Genomic DNA, 22,387 nt, shown 5'->3' on the forward strand with positions numbered 1-22,387 from the left:
TTTAGGGCTTATACATACTTTCTCCATTATTTAACACTTAGAACAGGAAAAAAAGTTATTAGACTTTATTTGTAAGGTGCCACAGTGCTTCACAGAGCAGCACAGTGGGGAAAACTTGACATACATAAAACAGGGGCATACAAGTTAGACAATTTAAATACAGACTTGAAAACAAAGGGTATGGAGAGCTTACATTTTAGTTAGAAGAGATCACAGTTGAAACAAGAGGAATGAGTGCTTAGAGTGGAGTATATGTAGGAGTAGGGTAGGTATGAAGATGTACTGGTTTGAGTAGTATAGGTGGAAATAAGGTAACATCTAAAAAAAAAAAAGAGCTTTATTATGAGAAGTATGAATAGATGGGGTTGCTGAGGCCTTTGCAGGTAAGGTGAGTAATTTGAATTGGATGTGGAAAAAAAGGAAGATCAGTCTTGCTACAACATATCAGATGGTTAGAAGTGAGGATAGATGGTTGAAGGAAATGCCAAATAGAAGGTGGTTGTAGTAGTGAAGGTGGGAGAGAGAGTGGATTAGAATTTTGGTAGCATCTTTGGTAAGAAAATGGCGTATTCTGCCAATAATCCTAAAATGGAGGCGGCTGAATGTAAGGAATAAAGCAGAGGGCAGAGTTAAGTTTTGTTTAGAAACACTGTTCTAAAGTGAACATAAAGTAATGTCAATGTATTTTTTCCAAGATAAACACATTTTATATGAAGTTAATGTGAATGTCAATGCTATGTAAACATTGAAGTTCAGTGTAGTGATGAGCAGTAAGGGCATATTTGAATATCATTATTGAGGTTCTCGGAAGTGACGCTGTGCTGTTTAACCTGTTTTGTTGACTATGGTCACACCCATGTGTCATTTGTAGCTGCAGGACACTAATGTATGCAAGGTGTATAATGGGTCTATTAACATTGCATTACATTTCATTTTATGAGAAGGGTCATGAAATATAGCTCCATGCCTTGAATGATAAATTATTATTTCTATCCCTTTCCAGGCACCTCTGAGCATCCACACAGCAATATTAGCATTGGATCATTTCCAGGAGAAGCACAATCATCTGCCAAACATAGGGTATTGTTATTGCTCTCTAGCCAGATATATAGTGAATTTGTGAAGGGAAAAAAAAAAAAAAAGAATTGAGTAGATTCTGTCTTAAACATCTGATGTAACTTTCCAATATTTGACTGTTTGAACCATCACTCTTTAAGATTTAATAAGATGCACACCTACCTACACTCTACTTTCATGGGTTGACTCCGAAAACTATTAGTAAACCTAAATGTGTGGAGAGGTGTAAGAATCGGAAGAGGCAGACTGTGTAAAAGTGTAAACGCCAAATCTTAAGTCTAGCCTACTACCGCTCTAGAACAACCCCGTTCATTAAATAACTTTAGCCCAGGCTAAATAATTTTTCTCCTTAATACAGCTAATTTTGTATCTTCTTTGTGGCTTAATTTAATCTCTTGTGCAAGAGAAATACCAGATGCTTGTTTATTACATGTGGCAAGCTATTCTTTATATTGCTCGGAGTGCGCATATGATTCTCCACTGAGGTGTAAAATGTATCCCAAAAAATATATAAAATATAAATGCTTCCTTATATAAAAATATATATATTCCTTATATAAAAATATGTTAGGAGGCATGTAGACTGCCAGCTCTGATTTGTTGTAGACTTCAAGTCATTTTGTGGAGTGAAAATCGCTGTGCCCACTACAGCACAACAAGAAATACCTTTCTCCACCCTTTTATATTGTTTTAATTATATCACTTTGTAAAAGTAGACACAACGCTACTCTGTCCTAGTTTCCTCGCTCCACCCAACTCCTCTCTTTGGTTGAGAACTTTTGCTCATGCACAAATGCCACTATCTTGCTCCATACACCTTTGGAAAACTTGTGTTTGGTATTTTTGAGCTTCATAAATGACCTCCACAGTTGACGACAGGCACATGGCTGTATCGTAACACACTTATTAGTCTTACACATTTAAAGACTTTCAGCTGCTAGCAGGCACAGTCTAAATTAATAAAGTAGAAAAGTGTACTCCGGGTACAACTTTGCTAAATGGAAATATGTTCATAATTTGAAACATAACTATTTTTAGTAAAATAATTCAGGACTTAGTGCAGTTATTTTAACTATACTTACAATTATATAGATAGAAACATAGCACAACCTACTTGAGGAAAAAGATGAATATTCACCCAAGTTGGATCAGATAAATATGGATGAAAGAACAGAACTGCTGTGTTTGGAGTTGAATGGACCCAGAGATAAATGTATCATCATCCGATTTCTACAAGTCACCGGAAATAGGTGACTTTGCAGTGAAAATTTAAAGCGGCGATGACTTGTAAAGGCAAACTTGCCTTTACAAGCCATTGTCGCTTTAAATTGGGGATGGGTATTTCTAGTGGGGGTCCTAGGCATGGTACCAAGATGGTTCTGTTTGAATGGAATGGTGCAAAGGTGACTGGACATCACATATAGTTTATAGCAGTGTGGTTATCTTCCCAGTCAAAACTGACAGGCTGTTAGTGTGCACTTCCAGAAAGGAAGGAGTGTGTTGTTGATATTCACTAACATGCTAAGTATAATTGTGTAATATAATCTGTTTAATATCAAAATTTTATTTCTGTAGGTGCCTTCACGATGCTGAAGAGATGCAGAAATTAGCAGTATCTGTAATTCAAAATCTGCATAGTAAAGTAGGTTTCACAGCCTAAAAGAACGCTTCTGAGGTTAAATGCTTTACTGTATTGACTTATAGTAGCTACAGCGTGTGATATTTTTGTGTATTTAATATAGCAATACTAACCCATACAGGTTTGGGGTGTTATTATATTCCTTTAGTTCTATCAGTATTATGCACCATAAATGGCTGATCTCAATGAGATCAAAACTGCTGAGGAGGCAAATTATCAATAACTTGAAAAAAATTTGACAAAAGATTTAAAAAAATATTTTGTTTAAATGTTTTATTGGTTCATGCACAGTTTTACAGCTGCATTACTCTTTTTGTTTCTTTGTATCTCTTCATATCTTAATCATTATTCATGCATATTGGCAGATCTCTTTCTTTTTGAAATGTGTGCGGAATTGTTGGATTTATTGACTTTTTATCAAAGTATTATTTCATTTTAATTTAATTTTTTTTAACAATACAGCCACTGCTGGATAAACACTTGGTGAAGTGGTTGTCCTGCACAGCCCGAGGTTTTTTGGCTCCCCTTGCGGCTGCAATGGGTGGGATTGCCAGCCAGGAAGTCTTGAAGGCTGTAACAGAAAAGTTTTCTCCTTTGCAGCAATGGGTGTGTTTCCTTTTATCTTTTTCACCATATTGTTGTTTTATTTTTCTTCCATAAATTAATGATTTTATGACCTTTCTGTGTATAGTGGACATTTTAGGTGCACTATATTGTACACTTTTTGTATTTTTTTATTTTTTTTTTAGTAATGTAGTATTATTTCAAGTTGAATACTATTATGTAAAGAATAGATAAAATAGAAGGATGTCTTATGTTTAAATGTAAACCAGCTAAACATCATGACTTTTTAATTAGAATTATTATGGCATAATAATCTAATCTATTTATTATTACACTATACATTTTAGAAATAAGATGATTTCTCTTCCATCCATCTGGGGGACACTGTTTAACCATGGGGTTGAGTAGGGAGGGGAGGAGTCTGGCACCTAAAGAGTAAAGAGTTAACTTTTTTCCTGCTGACAGCATATCCCCCCCACCAATTCCACACATACCTCAGTTTGAATTGGGTGCCCTAGGAGAAGGGCTGCGCATCAGAAGAGCTCCAAGAAACAGTGAACACTGTTCACTGGTAATAGGTTTTTTCTTTACTTTTCCAAGTTTTTTTCTGTTGATAGCAGCGAGTGGCTCTGTGTACAACTGAGTTGACTCGTGGGAGAAGCGCCTGTCAGCTGGGGGCGGCCCCGCAGACAGAGGAGGTGAAACGCTTCTCACAGCGGGAAGCAGTCGGCAAGAGACTCTCCCCGCTGATAGCAGGACGGGCGCTGCCATTAGGCAGAAAGCGCCATTACTGCTGATGTTCCCCGGAAGCCAGCTGGAGCATACCAAGTTCCCTCCTTCTATGGGATGGCAGTGGATACTTGAAGGATGGCACTCTAGTGATAGCGCTGTACGGGGAACACATTCTAACAGGTTTTCCCCTAAGATACAGAAAGGGCAAAACGCTGTTAATGAGAGAAACACAGAAGGAGAGCCAGTGGCAGGGGAATGTGTTTGAGGAACACCGCTTCCCCCCCCCCCCCCCCCCCTGCTGAGTGAGCGCGTGGAAGATCCCTTTTGGTGCCAAGGTTCAAAAGAGGACAGATGCAGCAGTCATTTGTAGAGAAGTGCACTGTTGACACATATCTTCCCCGCTAAGTATCACTTTGTTTTCTTCTGTTTATGCATGTGTATTATAAGACATGATGTGTTGAGATAACTGTTGTTTAAAGAAAACTATAAAGCTCTCCAAGCCGGTCTTATTTAATCAGAAATACTATGATATGTTAAATAACCTAATCTGTATTTCCTGATAATTATTGGAGAGGTGTTTGTGTATCTGAAACGTGATTCAGTTTTTCTTTTCTTGTGATGGCAGATAAAAGTAAAACAACACGTACCAAACAGTGTCTGTTCAAAGTGTAATGTTAAATTAACAAGTGAACGGCTGGATATGGGGGGGTTCTGTGCTGGCTGCACTGTGGCTCCTGTGAAGATACAGCCTAAAGACAGCTCCATTCTAACGGTAGATCCTCCTGAATGGGCGGCTACTTTGTCACAAGGGGTTAATACCCTTGTAAATCTGTTATCTAAACCAGTAGAGATCCCATCTACATCTATGGCTTCTCAGGGTATAACAGTAGGAATGACAGAGGAGTCCTTTTCCCCAGGGGTCGGATTAAATCCCTCCCCGGCCCTCCTAGGGGTATCCCAGATAGGAGAGGTGGGTTGGTCAGCAGTGGCTAAGGGCCGACTTAACCAACTACTGGAGAATCCCAGACATAGACGTAATATCAAAAGACGTAGACCAGCTAAGGCGCTGTGGTCAGTGTCGGACTCTGAGAGTTCCTCAGAGGAGGAAGGGGAATTGTTGGACGATTCAGATGTGTCCATTATAGAGTCGGAAGGAAACTCTAGGCACCAGGGTATGGACGATCTGGTAAAAGCAGTTCGTCAGACCCTGGGGTTTGTTGAAGTAGAAGAGACAAAGTCCTTAGACCACTCTCTCTTTAAAAAAGCTTCTAAGCAGGTGGTTAGGTTCCCTCCCTCAGCTGAGTTGAGGGATATTGTAGAGGCCTTTCGGAAATATCCAGATAAAAGGTTCTCTATGCCAAAGAAGTTTGGCGTGTTGTATCCTCTTCAAGAGGAGGATATGAACCGTTGGGAACAGGTGGCGAAGGTGGATGCGCCTGTGGCGAGATTGGTTCGCCAGACTACACTACCTGTACCTGGGTCAGCGGCCTTACAGGACGCGACCGACCGAAAGTTAGAATCCCTGCTGTAGTCGGTCTTCTTGGCCGCCGGTACAAGCCTCAGACCAGCGTTGTCCTCTACTTGGGTAGCTAGGGCTATGGAAGTCTGGGCAGGGCAGTTAGTCTGCTCTGCAGGATTCAGATCTACTACCCTTGGCCATGCAGCTAAGGGAGGCAGCAGGCTATGTATATGAAGCGGCCCACAATTCGGCCTCCATGTCATCGTCTATTTCTGCTACAGCTGTAGTAGCGAGATGGGCGTTATGGTTAAGGACTTGGAATGCGGATTCAAAGTCTAAAAGGTCGTTAGAATCCATCCCGTATACGGGTGGGATGCTATTTGGTCCAGAATTGTACTCCTGGATTTTACAGGCTTCAGGGGGTAAGAAGACGTCCTTGCCTGTAAATACTCCAAAACCTAGGACTAAGCCTAGGTTTAGCTCTTTCAGACAGCCTTTTTACGGGGGCAGGTCTGGTAGAGGCCAGACTACCAGTCCAGGGGCCGTGGAAACCAGGAGACAGTTCCGTAGAGGAAGGTCATCCTTTGCCCCAGCAGCGCGAAGAGCTTCTTCCGCTAAGCTGCCGGATAGACCAGCAGCATGACTACCAGCCGCCTCTGGTTACAGAGGGTGGGGTGGGAGGACGGCTGCTTGGGTTCGCCTAGCCGTAGACGAAGTCCTCGGCGGACGAGTAGGTCCAGGATATCATGATAGGATTCATGGGGCCAGTTCATCTCAAGTTTTTGTTACTTCGCTGGCCTCTGTCAAGTCAGAAAGAGCTCAGGGCTGTCGATTTGCTTAGTTTAAACAAAGCTGTACAGGCTTGGAAGTACCAGAGAAGGAGGGGGTTTTAGTAAAAAACAAACCCATTCGTGGTGCTAAAGCCAGACGGGTCGTTCAGTTTAGAACTGAATTTCTGTAGTATAATAGGGTCAGAGAGGAGCCCTTGTCTAAGAATGAGTTTCTTGGGACTATTAAGGGACTTAGTACGCAGCAGACTGTTTTCTCCACAGGACAAGTTAAGGTCCTAGAGGGAGTGGATAGGCAGGGTCCTGTCAGTCAAGAAGCTGTCAGTGCCCAGGTCCTTGAAGCTGCTAAGAAAGATGGTGACATCTTTCGTGACCCTACCCTGCGCATGGTTCCACCCCATACGTATTTAGTGGGACATTCGGAGGAGGCAGGAAGGAGCCTTCCTTTGTTCGAGGTACCAGTGGAGGAAGTAAATCCTCAGCTGGTGGTTGCTGGACAACAACCGAACAAAAGACAGGAAAGTCCCAGAGTTCTGCGCAAGAACAGGGGATCCACTGGCAGTGGACGTCCTAACAAGGCCTTGGGGCTTCAGGTAAAATCTGCCCCACAGGGTCCCGTGGAGGGTCAGTCCAGGGGGATCGACCAGTCTTTCTGGTAACTCCAGTAGGGCTACGAAGAGATCTGCTGACCCTGGGACCGTTCTTGCATCAGAGTCTGAACCGACTGAATTTAATGGCAGAGCTTTTGAATCCAGTCTGTGGAGAGCGAGAGGGTTCTCGGGGGGTGTAATAGGCACTCTCCTAAATGCCAGGAAGCCAGTTTCGGCCAGGATATACCACCGCATCTGGCATATATATATAAATATATAAATATATATATATATATATAAGTGGTGTAAGAAGAATTCTTACAATTCTAAAACCTTTGGTCTGGCTAGATTACTCGCCTTCTTACAGTGTGGTTTAGAGGCGGGGCTTAAACTAGGAACCTTAAAGGTTCAGGTATAACCTCTTCAGTGTATTTCCACAGACGGCTGGCGGAGCTTCCGGATGTTAAGACTTTTCTACAAGGAGTGCTTCACATCCAGCCGCCCTACGTACATCCTGCGGAACCTTGGGATCTTAATTTGGTCCTTAGCATGTTGTAGTAGCCTCCCTTTGAACCTCTACTCTCAGCAGAGTGGCGGTTCTTAACCTGGAAGACAGTCTTCCTGCTTGCTATCGCCTCGGCCAGAAGGGTCTCGGAGCTGGGAGCTTTATCCTGCAAAGAACGTTATCTGGTTTTTCATGAGGACAGAGCAGTTTTAAGGACTATTCCGTCCTTTCTCCCTAAGGTGGTCTCGGGTTTCCATATTAATCAGGAAATAGTTGTTTCAGTGTTTAGAGAGGAGCCTCAGACTCCTGGAACAAAGACAAATAAATGTTTGGGCGTAGTGAGGGCATTACGTATATATGTTAAGAGATCTGCAAAGATACATAAGACAGATTCTCTATTTGTATTATTTGACTTTTCCAAACGGGGATGGCCAGCATCTAAGCAAACTATTGCTAGATGGCTTACCCTAACCATCAGGGAGGCTTATGTCCGTATTAATCTCCCTGTGCCGAAGCGTATTGTTGCCCATTCTACCCGTTCGGTTGGGGCGTCTTGGGCGGCACGGAATGGAGCCACGGCGGACCAGCTGTGCAGGGTAGCCACATGGTCCTCGGTCCATACCTTTACGAAATTCTACCAATTTAATGTGTTTGCGTCTGGGGACGCCTCCTCTGGCCGTAGTGTTCTACGTGCAAGGAGATCAGAGCGGTCCCACCCTTCAGAGGGATTGCTTTAGTAAGTCCCCATGGTTAAGCAGTGTCCCCCATATGGATGGAAGAGAAAACGGGATTTATACTTACGATAAATCTTTTTCTCTGAGTCCATCTGGGGGACACTGCGGTCCCCCCCTTTTTTGTTTGTTGTTTTTCTTTTCTCTCCACTCCTCCCTCTGTTGAGTGGTGTGTCTTGGTTGATTGGCCTCTCGTCCTAGGGCTTTGGTAATCAAACTGAGGTATGTGGGGAATTGGTGGGGGGGATATGCTGTCAGCAGGAAAAAGTTAACTCTTTAGGTGCCAGACTCCTCCCCTCCCTACTCAACCCCATGGTTAAGCAGTGTCCCCCAGATGGACTCCGAGAAAAAGATTTATCGTAAGTATAAATCCCGTTTTTCTTTTATACATTATGAAGTAAATTATCTCACTATTTCTCATTGGGACACCGGTCTAGAACTAAAGCTCCTCTTGTAGGAGACTAAATATTTTATAACCTAAATCACTAGTGTGTTCAAACTTCCAAAGTGCTAGTAAAGCCTACTTTCAATGGCCCTCTGTACATACAAGGTAGGCTAGATTTCATTTGCTCGTTTAAAAACGGTGTCTAGCACTGGAACCAGGCTGTCGTCTGATTCCAACACTGTCGGAGGTCCATTTTTTTCAGTTCCCCTTCTTGTTATTTTGATGACGAACAGAGTATGTAAGCACTACTTGCTGGAGCCCAATTACCTAAATTACTGCAAAAAAGGGAATACATTTCTTTACCCACAGTTGACCCACAGTCTTCATTTGTTTAGAAACAGCTTGCGTGGTGTTCACTGCCTTTAAGTCAGATTTTAGGCTTTGGGTGTGCTCTGCCTTCAGTTCTTGTATTTACAATCTCAATTCGAGCAGTGAACTGTAGATAAACATGGTTGGGACCAGTACAATCCTTTCTGATCCTGGACACATTATAGAAAATCTATCCATTTCATCTGAGTTCAGGAAATTATGGGCATTGCTGTAGCTCAATTAAGTTACTTTTTGCAGGGTTTAATTTCTAGCATAATGCAGGTAACAGATTAAGAATATAACACTGACTAGCAGACATTAAAAAAACAATTTTTGAATTTTGACTAATTTGTACAGTGACATGAGACATGTTTTCTGTTCTTTATCCATGTTTAAAGTAACAAGCAAACTGTGTAATATTATGCAGTACTTTATTGAGGCATATTTATTTGCATGATCTTTTTATTTAATTTTTTCCCCCAGCTCTTTCTGGATGTCATGGACATTGTCAGCCCGTTAGAACAGATTAAGCAGGAAGAGTTTCTTCCTAGGTATGGTCTTTCCAACAAACAATTAATGAGGTTTTATATTGTGCTGGACATGGAGCGGAATACCGGACTGGACTTGGGGTGCATTGCTCAACATCTTTCTCTCCCTCCTTCGGATACATCACTTCAAATTTTGTTCATTCCTCCTTTTGCTAATTTATGTTTAGGTGTCCTGGACATTACTTTACCCAAATGTGTTACAACTTAAAATAGGTGTTGAACCATTCCCCTGTAAAACTGGAGTTAATGGGTTTTCTTTTCAATCTTGATTTTGAATATAATATGCTGATCACCTCCTGCACATTTCCTAATACCTGTAGCCGATAGCCCCCTATAGGAAACACTAATGTGATATCACAGTTTTGTGATACATCGATGTGCCCTGATTTACTAGTTGTCAGTCACTGATTTTACAGAATGCTGATGTTACAATTTAGCAGTCTTTGATAAGACTTTACTGCAAATTGCCCAAAAATAATGTTTAATAACCAAATCCTTAACTTTCTGTGTTTCTATCTAGAGAAATGGTTGTTTTCATTATTTTGTTTACATATTTGCATTGATATTTATATCCACAGGGGGGATAGATATGATGCTCTCAGAGCTTGCATTGGAGATTCTTTTTGTAAGAAGATTCACAACTTAAATGTTTTCCTGGTAAGTAACCTCAATTTTCATGTTTCCTGATACAGATTTTAAAGGGGACATTCAGTTCGCGTTAGGTGTCTCGGACACCTCGCACCGATGTTATGGCTGAAATCCCCTTGAGGAAAAATGAGCTGAGATTCCTACCATCATTGCCTGCAATGTGCACAGCTGGACATCACTTCGATGTTCACGCTCCACATTGCCGGCTATAAAATCTCCCCCTAAAAGTAAAACTATTTGCAAGGAATCACATTGGTTATTTTTAATATGTAAAATGAATACCTTTAAAAAAAAAAAAAAAAATTATACCAGTGCTTCTAAAACAAATAATACACTGATATTAACACTGCACGTTATTTGTTTTAGCAACACGGCAACTCCGCATTTACCCCATAAGTGTTTTTCAGAAACAACTTTTTGACGAACCTATCTTAAATGAGATCATGTCCACAAGAATACCATATTGTTTCAGATGGAGCAAATATTTGGCTTGTTGTTACATTAGAACTACTACATCTACATTCTGATCTTGCCCAAAAACACAATTTATTTTCGCATACTGAAGAATGATCTAAATTATATTTATGGGATTTTTTTTCAGTAATGTCCGTTAATCACATCTACAGATGTCTACTGTTGGCCGTGTGTTTGATTGTCTACCAACCACACTAACCACTGACAGACTCCTATGTGTGTTGTCCCTACTGTGTGGCCAAAATAATCTTTTTGCAGTGATCATGGCCTTGAAATTGTCAGTCTGTATTTGAAAATAGAATACAGTTGTTTTATCCTCTAAGTCTTTATTCCAGCCGAGCTGATTTTTCTTTCTTATTTTTTTATTGTGTAGGTTGGATGTGGTGCTATTGGCTGTGAAATGCTGAAGAATTTTGCACTTCTTGGAGTTGGTGGTGGCTTAGAGAGAGGCATGGTAAGAATAGTTGGGACATTATCACTAGAGAAAGGGTTATGGTAAAATACTAGACATTTTTGGGGGGTTTTAGACAAACTAAATCAGCCCAAATCAGGCAAGGTATATTTTATTCCATTATGTTAATTTGAATATAAAGAGCTCATGTATATTGTATATGTGGACTGTTTCATACCACTGACTGGAAGTTTTGAATTTCTACAATGTTATTGATATCCAAGAAGCAATATTCATGAGGCCTGATTTCATATATTTGCTGGTGAATTGATAGGCTACATTCATAAGAATGTTTAGCCCACAAAATGGATACCTCAACTATTTTGTAAGTGACGGGTCCACTTCAAGGCAGAAATAGGCAATCTGTGGCTCTCCAAATGTCAAAGACCTACACTGTCCACTCTAGCTCTGGTTTTCTAACTGAACTCATTTGCAACTTTTGTGTTAAAACCATGCTGTTATAAAATATTTTATTTTGAAACTGTATTTGTTTTGTTTTCAATGGTTACATTGCTGAATAAAATAAGGGGTTCAAGTCCCTTAGATATATTTCTTTTAAAATAAGCTTTCTTTATTTTTTTTATAAGTATTTGGCTAATTTGCACAACTCAATTGTAGAATACCAAATCTTCTTTACCATACTTAGTAAATAAACTAACTTGTTGTAATTAAATCACTACAAAATGTATGTTTTTGTTGTGGAAAACCCAATATTAATTTATTTTGGTTTCACTTAGATTACAGTGACAGACCCAGACTTGATTGAAAAATCAAACCTGAACAGGCAGTTTCTTTTCCGACCTCGCCACATTCAGGTATGTTTTTCTATGCTTTTTGATGGAATTTGTAAAAGGCATGTAGATAAACCACAAATTAAAATATGAACCAGTTAAAGGACAGCTAAACCCTAAAATGTGAAATTACATATAGGAAGAATGAAAGTAATGTGGACTGTAGACTGGCATTCCACTGTAGCTCTGATAAAGGGTATACTACATTAATTTCGCCTGGGTAATATTTATGCAATAGATAGATTTTGCTATACCATTTTACAAACTCTTTGCTTGTTCTCCAATATATTCTCTGTCCTTACTGAACCAGGTCATGCCCCAAATGTTATCAAACCGTGCCCCTAATAATGTCCTACACATGCCATACCACATGGAAATGACCCCAAGCTATTATGAGACTCTTACAGCACTTGGATAAGACTGATGGTAAAACTCTGGCATTAGATAGAGATTTTAGGGAAGATAAGGGAAACATTAGCAGCTGCTTTTAATATATTCACTCTGCAAATAAACACAGAAAGTAGGTAAATAACAATAATATGTTTATACATTTGTCCATTAATATTTACCTAAAAAATACAAACGGAAAATAATAAAATTGAGTACTTTTAACAAACTAAAGTGGGACTGAACATCTATTCCTCCATACAATATAGACAACTGATGCCACACCCTATATCTTCAGTGCAAAGCAAAATTGTAGTTTGTCTTGATATTTAAAGTCCAAACAATAATAATCTATGTATTTTTCTCATTTTTATTTTAACGTTGATTTATAATATGACAAACTGCAACATAACTTGTGTGGTGCAATAAAGTATTGTATTCTCTTTTATGTATTTTTAATATTTACAGTGCAAATTAAACAAGATTATAAAGACTTGCAATTAAGTAGGCCATAGCCCCATAAGATTTACAAAAAATTAGATAATTTCTTTATTTACCTTTATTGTTTTCTGGTTTTTTTTTCCCCCCTTTTCCAATTTACCAGAAACCTAAAAGTTGTACTGCTGCTGTTGCAACCCTAAACATCAACCCTCAGTTGAAAATTGACCCACGATTGGATAAGGTGTGTCCTGCCACAGAGAATATCTATAGGGATGAGTTTTACAGTAGACAGGACGTCATTGTGACTGCACTGGACAATGTGGAGGCCAGAAGATACGTAGACAGGTAGCTGTATGTGCTGCAGATTCTGTACCTGCAAACAGGTTCATTTATTTATCTACATGTTAATATGTGAGAATCTCACCAAATATGTTTATGATAAACTTAAGTGTACATTCTGTAGAACACATTGCAACAACTAGACTAATGCTTCTAAAAATGTTTTTGTGGGTTTTTTTTCACATTTCAGAATGGTGTTATCAGTAACAATTTTATACATTTTCTCTGTTACAGTCGTTCTGTGTCCAACATGCGGCCTCTTCTTGACTCTGGGACCATGGGGACAAAAGGACACACAGAAGTGATTGTACCTCTCTTAACAGAATCATACAACAGTTATGTAAGCATTGACTGAGCATCTAAATTATAAGCTATGACCTTTGTATTGTGTGCAATCAAGAAAAGACAAATCCGTAATCAAAATATATTTTTGGAAATGTAAATTAGCTTTTTCTTTCATCCTGTCTGGGGGAACACTGCTACCATGGGTTGTATGAGGGGAGCTAGGAGTTGGCGCTCAAACAGTTAATTATTTGTTCAACCAACAGACAGACTCCTCCCCTCTGCAACCCCACACATCCTCTGTGTAATTTGAGTGCCGAAAGAGTTGGGCTGACTCTTTGCTGCTCTTGCAGCATTTGCAGCATTGTCTTACAGACGTAGAGAAATTTCTTTTATTTTCATTTATTTTATCTTTCTTTACTTAAGATTAGGTGCAGGTGCAGCAGCTGCTACTTACTGGGACTGTCTTGGAAACACATTTACTCAAGGACCCCGGCTACTGCATTGTCAGAGCACAGACGGCTCTTGTACTACAGATCACTTTAAGAAGTGACAGGAGGGTGACCGGCGCTGCTAGTCGGCAGAGACCGCTGCAAACCCAATGCCACCATTTTTAGGACGGTACCAAGTTCCATAGTAATGAGAGAGGGAGATTTCTTGGATCGCATACATATATATATATATATATATATATATATATATATATATATATATATATATATATATATATATATATATATATATATGCACACACAAATACACACACACACCATCTCTTACCATTTGAGTTCTGGAACAACATGAGTGTATAAAAAAAATCTTCCAAAATCCCAACTGACTCCCTGTCAGCGGATGGTCTTCTTGCATCCAATCTTGGATACCAGGTTGCAATAGATTATTCATCCGGACACCAAAGTGCGCTCTCTTCAGAACTCTGTGCAAAGGGTTCTGGCCTTTCCTCTGCCTTCCATGCTAGTATGCATCAAGCTACTGGGCCAGATGATCTCCACGTTCGAGATACTTTTGTTTGGGAGATTACATTCACGCACCTTCAGTTGACCTATTAATGGAAGGGCTCAACTTTTCACTTGGATTCTCAGTTAATCCAGTTGTCTCAGGAATCCCGTCTGTCCCTTTGCTGGTGGCTAATGAAGAATCTTCCGTCCATGGGCAGTTCCTTTGCCCCATGGTTTTTGACCATTGTCACAACAGACACAGGCCTCCTTGTTTGTGGTGCCGTGGTATTACATTTGCACCTTCAGGGGAAACCTTGTTTCCGATATATGTCTTGGAATTGAAGGTCATGTTGCATAGGGCACAGCAAGTTGTGCAGGGTACTCCGGTACAACTCCAGTCCGACAATGCCACAGCCGTGATATCTGTTTCTATTCCAATGCTGGCCCAAGAATTCAGACGAGTGAAACAAGGAGAGACTGCCTGGTGGCTCCACATTGGCCAGGTTGGTTCTGGTTCACAGACCTTCTGTGACTGGCAAGTGAGTCTGCTGTTATGCGACAAACTGCTACTACAGGGCCGGTATCGGTTCCAGGACCTTTAATGGCGTTGCTATTGAAACCAGTCTGTGGTGGGCAAAAGGTTTATCTGCCAGAGTAGTAGACACTATGTTGCGAGCTTGGAAGCTTGCTTCTGCCTGCATTTATCACAGAGTGTGGTGTATCTACATTAGGTGGTGCGAGCGGCGCTCTTGCAACACGGGGGATTTCTCCTTCATCCATCTGGGGGACACTCCTTAACCATGGGATTGAGTTGGGGGGAGGAGTATGGCACCCAAAGAGTTAACTTTTTTCAGCTGACAGCATATCACCACCGCCAATTCCCACATACCTCAGTTTTGAATTGGGTGCCCTTGGAAGAAGGTTGCACCTGAAGAGCTCCAAGAGAGACAGTGAACAGGGTTCACTGGTTTATAGTTTTTTTCCTTTTCTTTTGCAGGTTTTTTCTTTTGACAGTGGCGAGAGGCTCCGTGCAAATAGAGCTGACTCGTGGGAGAAGCGCCTGTCGGGGGAAGGGGGGCGCAGCCCCGCTGACAGAGAGGTAAGAAGCGCTTCTCACAGCGGGAAGCAGTCGGCAAGAGACTCTCCCCGCTGATGCAGGACGGGCGCTGCCATTAGGCAGAGAGCGCCTTTACTGCTGAGGTTCCCCGGAAGCCAGCTGGAGTATACCAAGTTCCTCCTGGGGAAGGCAGTGAATTCTTGAGGATGGCGCGCTTTGAGTAGCGCTAGCGGGGAACACATTCTAACAGGTTTTCCCCTAATATAAGAGAAAGGGCAAAACGCTGTTAAGGTAAACACAGAAGGAGAGCCAGTGGAAGGGGAATGTGTTTGAGGAACACCGCTACCCCCCCCCCCCCCCTGCTGAGTGAGCACGTGGAAGATCCCTTTTTTGGCGCCAAGCTTCAAAAGGAAGACAGTTGCAGCAGTCATTTGAAGAGAAGCGCACTGTTGACACATATCTTCCCCGCTGAGTATCACTTTTATTTTCATGTGTGTGCATGTGTAGACATGTATATTATAAGACATGATGTGTTGAGAGAACTACTGTTTATGAGAAAGCTATAAAGTTCTCCAAGCCTGTCTTATTTAAATCAGAAATACTATGATATGCTAATATAACCTAATCTGTATTTTCTGATAAATTGGAGAAGTGTTTGTGAATTTTGAAACGTGATTTAGTTTTTCTTATCTTGTGATGGCAGATAAAAGCAAAACAACACGTACCAAACATAATGTCTGTTCAAAATGTAATGTTAAACTAACAAGTGAACGGCTGGATCAGGGAGGGCTCTGTGCAGCCTGCACTGTGGCTCCTGTGAAACAGCCTATAGACACCTCTACCATAACGGTAGATCCTGCTGAGTGGGCGGCTGCCTTAACACAGCGAGTTAATACCCTTGTAAGTCTGTTATCTAAACCAGTTGAGATCCCATCTACATCTGTGGCTTCTCAGGGTATAACAGTAGGAATGACAGAGGAGTCATTTTCCCCAGGGGTCGGTGTATTTCCCTCCCCAGCCCTCCCGGGGGCTTCCCAGATGGGAGAGGTGGGTTGGTCAGCGGTGGCTAAAAGCCTGGACCGGCTTACCCATCTACTGGAGAACCCTAGACACAAGCGTAGTGTTAAAAGATGTAGACAAATAGCTAAAGCGCTGTGGTCAGTGTCAGACTCTGAGAGTTCCTCAGAGGAGGAGGGGGAATTGTTGGACGATTCAGATGTGTCCATTATAGAGTCAGAAGGAAACTCTAGGCACCAGGGTATGGACGATCTGGTAAGAGCAGTTCGTCAGACCCTGGGGTTTGCTGAAGTAGAAGAGACAAAGTCCTTAGACCACTCTCTCTTTAAAAAAGCTTCTAAGCAGGTGGTCAGGTTCCCTCCCTCAGTTGAGTTGAGGGATATTATAGCGGCCTCTTGGAAATATCCAGATAAAAGGTTCTCTATGCCAAGGAAGTTGGGCGTATTGTATCCCCTTCAGGAGGAGGATATGACCCGTTGGGAACAGGTGGCAAAGGTAGATACACCTGTGGTGAGATTGGTTCGTCAGACTACACTACCTGTACCCGGGTCAGCGACCTTACAGGACGCGACTGACAAGAAATTAGAATCCCTGCTGTAGTCGATCTTCTCGGCCGCCGGTATTAGCCTCTGGCCAGCATTGTCCTCTACCTGGGTAGCTAGGGCCATGGAAGTCTGGGCAGGGCAGTTAGAGTCTGCCTTGCAGGAATCAGATTTACTGCCTCTGGCCATGCAGCTAAGGGAGGCAGCAGGCTATGTATAGGAAGCGGCCCATAATTCGGCCTCCATAGCTTCGTCTATTTCAGCTACAGCTGTAGTAGCTAGAAGGGCGTTATGGTTAAGGGCTTGGAATGCGGATTCAGAGTCTAAACGATCATTAGAATCCATCCCGTATACGGGTGGGATGTTATTTGGTCCAGAATTAGACTCTTGGATTTTACAGGCTTCAGGGGGCAAGAAGACGTCCTTGCCTGTAAATACTCCAAGACCTAGTTCTTTCAGACAGCCTCCTTACGTGGGGCGGGTCTGGCAGAGGCCAGACTACCGATCCAGGGGCCGTGGAATCCAGGAGACAGTCCCGTAGGGGAAGGTCATCCTTTGCCCCTGTGGTGCGGAGAGCTTCTTCCGCCAAGCTGCCGGATAGACCAGCGGCATGACTACCACCCACCTCTGGTTCCAGAAGGTGGGGTGGGAGGACGGCTGCTTGGGTTTGTCCGGCGGCAGACAGGGTCCTCGGTAGACGAGTAGGTCCAGAATATCGTGATAGAATTCATGGGACCAGCGCACCTCAGGTTTTGGAAAAAAATTACCTCGCTGGCTTCTGTCAAATCAGAAAGAGCTCAGGACTGTCGATTTGCTTCGTTCAGACGAAGCTATACAGGCTTAGAATTTCCCGTAAGGGAAAAGGTTTTAGTCACACCCATTCAGGGTGCTAAGGCTAGACGGGTTGTTCAGTCTATGACCGAACTTCTAGAGTCTGAAAGGGTCACAGAGAATCCCTTGTCTAAGAATGAGTTTCTTGAGACTAGTGAGGGACTTGGTACGCAGCAGAAGGTTGTCTCCACAGGACAAGTTGAGGTCCTAGATGGAGTGGACAGGCAGGATCCTGTCAGACAAGAGGCTGTCAGTAGCCAGGTCTTTGAAGCTGCTGGGAAAGATGGTGACATCTTTCGCGACTTTACCCTGGGCAGGGTCCCATCCCAGAGGAGCATTCCTGTGCTCGAGGTACCAGTAGAGGAGGTAGGTCCTCAGCTGGTGGTTGCTGGACAAGAACCAAACAGAAGAACAAAGACAAATAAATATTTGGACGTAGTGAGGGCATTACGTATATATGTTAAGAGATCTGCAAAGATACGTAAGACAGAGTCTCTATTTGTGTTGTTTGACTTTTCCAAACGGGGATGGCCAGCATCTAAGCAAACTATTGCCAGATGGCTTACCCTGACTATCAGGGAGGCTTATGTCCAAAGTATTAATCTCCCTGTGCCGAAACGTATTGTTGCCCATTCTACCCGTTCGGTTGGGGCGTCTTGGGCGGCTCGTAATGGAGCCACGGCGGACCAGCTGTGCAGAGCAGCCACCTGGTCCTCGGTCTATACCTTTACGAAATTCTACCAATTTAATGTATTTGCGTCTGGGGACGCCTCCTTTAGCCGTAGTGTTCTGCGTGCAAGGAGATTAGAGCGGTCCCACCCTTCAGAGGGATTGCTTTTGTAAGTCCCCATGGTTAAGGAGTGTCCCCCAGATGGATGAAAGAGAAAACGGGATTTATACTTACGATAAATCTTTTTCTCTGAGTCCATCTGGGGGACACTCCGATCCCCCCCGTCTTTTCGTTGTTTTGTCTCCACTCCCCCCTCTGTTGAGTGGTGTGTCTTGGTTGATTGGCCCATCTTCCTAATAGCTTTTGTAATCAAACTGAGGTATGTGGGAATTGGCGGGGGTGATATGCTGTTAGCTGAAAAAAGTTAACTCTTTGGGTGCCAGACTCCTCCCCCCGGCTCAACCCCATGGTTAAGGAGTGTCCCCCAGATGGACTCAGAGAAAAAGATTTATCGTAAGTATAAATCCCGTTTTTCGTCTTTCTATTCTCTTGGCCTTTCTCCAAGATGGTTTGTCCGCGGGTTTTAGATTCAGCTCTCTGAGAGTCCATGTATCTGTCCTCTCTGTCTGTTTCCAAAAGAAAATTGAAGAGCTGCTGGAAGTGAGGATCTTTCTTCAAGGGGTCTTGCATATCCAGCCACCTTAAGTTCCACCCACAGCTCCTTGGGATCTGAACTTGGTGCTAACTGTGCTTCAGAGCACTCTCTTTGAACCATTGAGCACGGTCGACTTCAGGTTGCTCACGTGGAAAGTGGATTTCTCTTGGCCATAGCTTCTGCGCGGAGAGTTTCAGAACTTGGAGCCCTTTCTTGCTGCTTGCCCATGATTGGGCTGTTCTGCGGATGGTTCCTTCTTTTCAACCTAAGGTGGTTTCAGGTTAGGAGATCGTAGTCCCAGCTTTCTGTGTGCGGGATGAATCTTTGAGCTTACGATCTGAGGAATCCTTAGATGTTGTTAGTGCCCTTCTGCCGTTCGCATGTAAGTTAAACGAACTTCGGATGTTCGAAAGACAGATTCCCTCTTTGTGCTGTTGCAGGTTTAGAAGAGGGGACGGCCAGCTACTAAGCAGAACATCGCAAGGTAGATCACATCCACTGTTAGGCAGTCCTATGTCACGAGAGACCGGTCTGTGCCTAGCCATATTGTTGCTCATTCCACCCACACAGTTGGTGCTTCTTGGGCTGCACAAATTGGAGTTTCAGCAGATCGGCCTCCTTATTCTCTGTATCTACCTTTACTAAGTTTAAGGCCAGAGCAGGCAGTCAGAGTTCTGTTCGTTATTAAGGTACTGAGCAAGGGTATTCAGACCTCCCCCTTCATCGAAGCAAGGGGGGGTCTCTTGACATCCCGGAACTATAAAACTATAAGGCCCCTTAAGAGACAAGGGTCTTCAGGACCACCTGCAATGCAAAGCTCAGGTGGTTCCCTTTCTCCCTGAGATAGGCCGAAGATTTCTTTAGAAGAAGTGAGCCTCCGATTAACTTGAGGTATTATTGCCCACAAGGCTCTCGCCCAAACCCCCTCTATACGTGAACACACTAACAAAAAATGTGGATAAAGTGCCAAGTGCTTTCGTTCAATAAAATAGTACTCATATGCCCTGGCCTAGTGGCCAATGGGGTATAAAATGTTTTTGGTCCAGCAAAAGGACAGGACCAAAAAATTAAAAAGTGATGCAAGTAAGGACGAGTGCATTGTGCAGATGCTTTACTCTGTGCTAGGTGAGGGTATCTGTCCCACTACCCTTGTATTTTCAGGTCACCCACGGACACTGATCCCCGTGGGCGCAAGCACCTGGAGTTTCAATCACCGCCGGTCTTCTGGCACCAGACCAAAACAGCCTGCCCAATCAGAGAGTAGCATCTCCCTCCTACTAGAGCAGATACTATGCTTAAACTTAACCAAAAGGCAAGGAAGCATCTGGAGAGCCATATTATACTTGAAAATTACATAATCTGTTGAGCATTGATGGGCAAAATAGTTTAACTACTGTTGATTGGGCAATGTTGGTATGCATCTGCTTCAGTTGGGGTGTACTGGGTAATTCTGGAAATAATATGCTTGTTATTTGTGCTGTGTAATTAATAATATGTTGGCCTGTTTTATAAACACTGTTAGGCATGCTATGTATGTATGACGTGCAATCACAACCATTGTTTTGCATAGCCACGCCTAGCTCAGCTGCTTTAGTCTTCAAACTGAGTTTTTATATTTTGTTTGTTTTGGCCTGACTCCTAAAACTTTTTATAATGCCCCACCTTAATACATTGGGCAAAAACTACTATTAGTGTGTTGCCTCTGAATGTGATTATCTTTCAGTAGGTGGCAATAGAGACAGTGAAAGTAAACTTATACTGTGCTAGAAAATATAGCATTTTCATATATATATATTTTTTTTTTATTTGAATGGGACTTTTCTTGGCACTTTTAGTTTTAAATCAACAGAGAGAGCCCTCCAGCACCTTCATAAATCTGTCCTCCTTTCAGTAAACAACTGTACTGGTTGTGTAACAGTTAAAGGGATGCCACGTACAGGAAATGTCTTAACAGTTGGTTTTCCACAGCTAAATAACAACTTTGCTTTTGTAATTGTATTCAATACATTCTTACTATTGTGATGAAGCCCATTTACATTTTGTACTGTACTTCCTCCCCAAACAATTGGCAACATGTTGCAGTGTGTTACCTTTACGTGCCATTTAACAGAGACTTCTTGGACAGCAGTTGTAATGTTTTGCCATTGCTTAATGTGTCCTAAGTCCCTGCTCAGTAAGTGGAGCAGTATTGCAATGAAGGTACTTATCGGTTAAGTAATATGAAGCATCGACATCTAAGTGTCTTTAAATGGAAATGTGTACAGTGATTTTTCTCAAATGTGAACTACATGCAAAGTCACATTATGGTATACTACACTTTACTGGAATATCTGTTCTGTTAAATATCTTCTACTTAGTTACAACTTAATGGGTTAATTTGCTCTTGAAAGCATCCTCACTTATTTTGGCTATATATAGTTTGTTTGTTTTGTTTTTTATGTAGCGTGATCCTCCAGATGAAGAAATTCCATTTTGCACTTTGAAGTCATTTCCTGCAAGTATTGAGCACACAATTCAATGGGCCAGAGATAAGGTACAGTATAATCATTGACAATTGACTGATTACACATTAAGCGATATCTGGTACAAATATTTTATTTTGTATCTTTTCTTCTATAACCAGTTTGAGAGTTCATTTTCCCATAAACCTTCTTTGTACAACAAATTCTGGCAGACACATTCATCTGTACAAGATGTTCTACAGGTATGTACAGGAAACCTTACTACATTTGCACTGAAATCTCAGTCCCTGAAATGTAACCAGCCATAAGGGCCACGCATAAGTGTTTTATATGTTGCTCCTCCATAGATTACTAGTAGTCATGAATAAGATAAGTTATTTCATCTGTTACATTAGTATTGGGAGGTTATCCAGACATTTCTGAAATTGATGTTTATATTACAACTGAGTAAATGTCACTAATATACATTATCCACCTGCTGTATTATTCTAATCTGACAAGATAACAGCAATAATATGGTAAATGTCATAAAAGCTAAAGAGCTCATGACACGATCTTTCACTTCATTTGGCATTACCATTATATACAAGAATAATGTAGAGAAATGGACACGTTCTTAAATAATGTAAAAAAAATAATTCAGACACATCTAGAATGGAAAAAAATAAGTGTAGGGGCTTACAGGAATGAGGGGAAGGTAGTTGATGTCTTCACCTTTAAATCACTTTTTTTTTTTTTTTTTTTTTGAATGGAGAACTACACCTGCATCAGTTAACGACAAGACTACTGATAGAAAATAGTATTCCATCAATGGTTAAGATGCGTGGGTTGTCCATTATTTCAAAGCATATCTATAATTAATTATGCATATTTTACTTTCATTCGGCTTAAAATTTAAAACAATCAAGGAACAAAACATAGAAGTATTAGTTAGAGGTTATTAAAAAATAAATCTCCCATCCCTTGATGAACACAGACTTCATTCAGTCAAGGGATC

At 41.8% G+C, this 22,387-nt stretch overlaps 1 protein-coding gene across 3 annotated transcripts in view; it reads left to right on the forward strand.

Moving 5' to 3' along the window:
- UBA6 (ubiquitin like modifier activating enzyme 6) overlaps positions 1–22,387 on the forward strand; it is a 126,038-nt gene that overhangs the window by 54,457 nt on the left and 49,194 nt on the right. For all 3 annotated transcript variants that reach the window (XM_075203371.1, XM_075203389.1, XM_075203381.1), the window contains 11 exons: positions 1,004–1,080; positions 2,653–2,719; positions 3,179–3,322; positions 9,323–9,390; positions 9,966–10,044; positions 10,883–10,963; positions 11,698–11,775; positions 12,743–12,924; positions 13,153–13,258; positions 21,372–21,461; positions 21,552–21,632. In XM_075203371.1, the coding sequence (XP_075059472.1) occupies positions 1,004–1,080; positions 2,653–2,719; positions 3,179–3,322; positions 9,323–9,390; positions 9,966–10,044; positions 10,883–10,963; positions 11,698–11,775; positions 12,743–12,924; positions 13,153–13,258; positions 21,372–21,461; positions 21,552–21,632 (1,053 nt within the window). The remainder of the gene's footprint in view (positions 1–1,003; positions 1,081–2,652; positions 2,720–3,178; positions 3,323–9,322; positions 9,391–9,965; positions 10,045–10,882; positions 10,964–11,697; positions 11,776–12,742; positions 12,925–13,152; positions 13,259–21,371; positions 21,462–21,551; positions 21,633–22,387) is intronic.

Source organism: Mixophyes fleayi, chromosome 1 (assembly GCF_038048845.1).
Source record: "Mixophyes fleayi isolate aMixFle1 chromosome 1, aMixFle1.hap1, whole genome shotgun sequence".
Taxonomy (NCBI): domain Eukaryota; kingdom Metazoa; phylum Chordata; class Amphibia; order Anura; family Limnodynastidae; genus Mixophyes; species Mixophyes fleayi.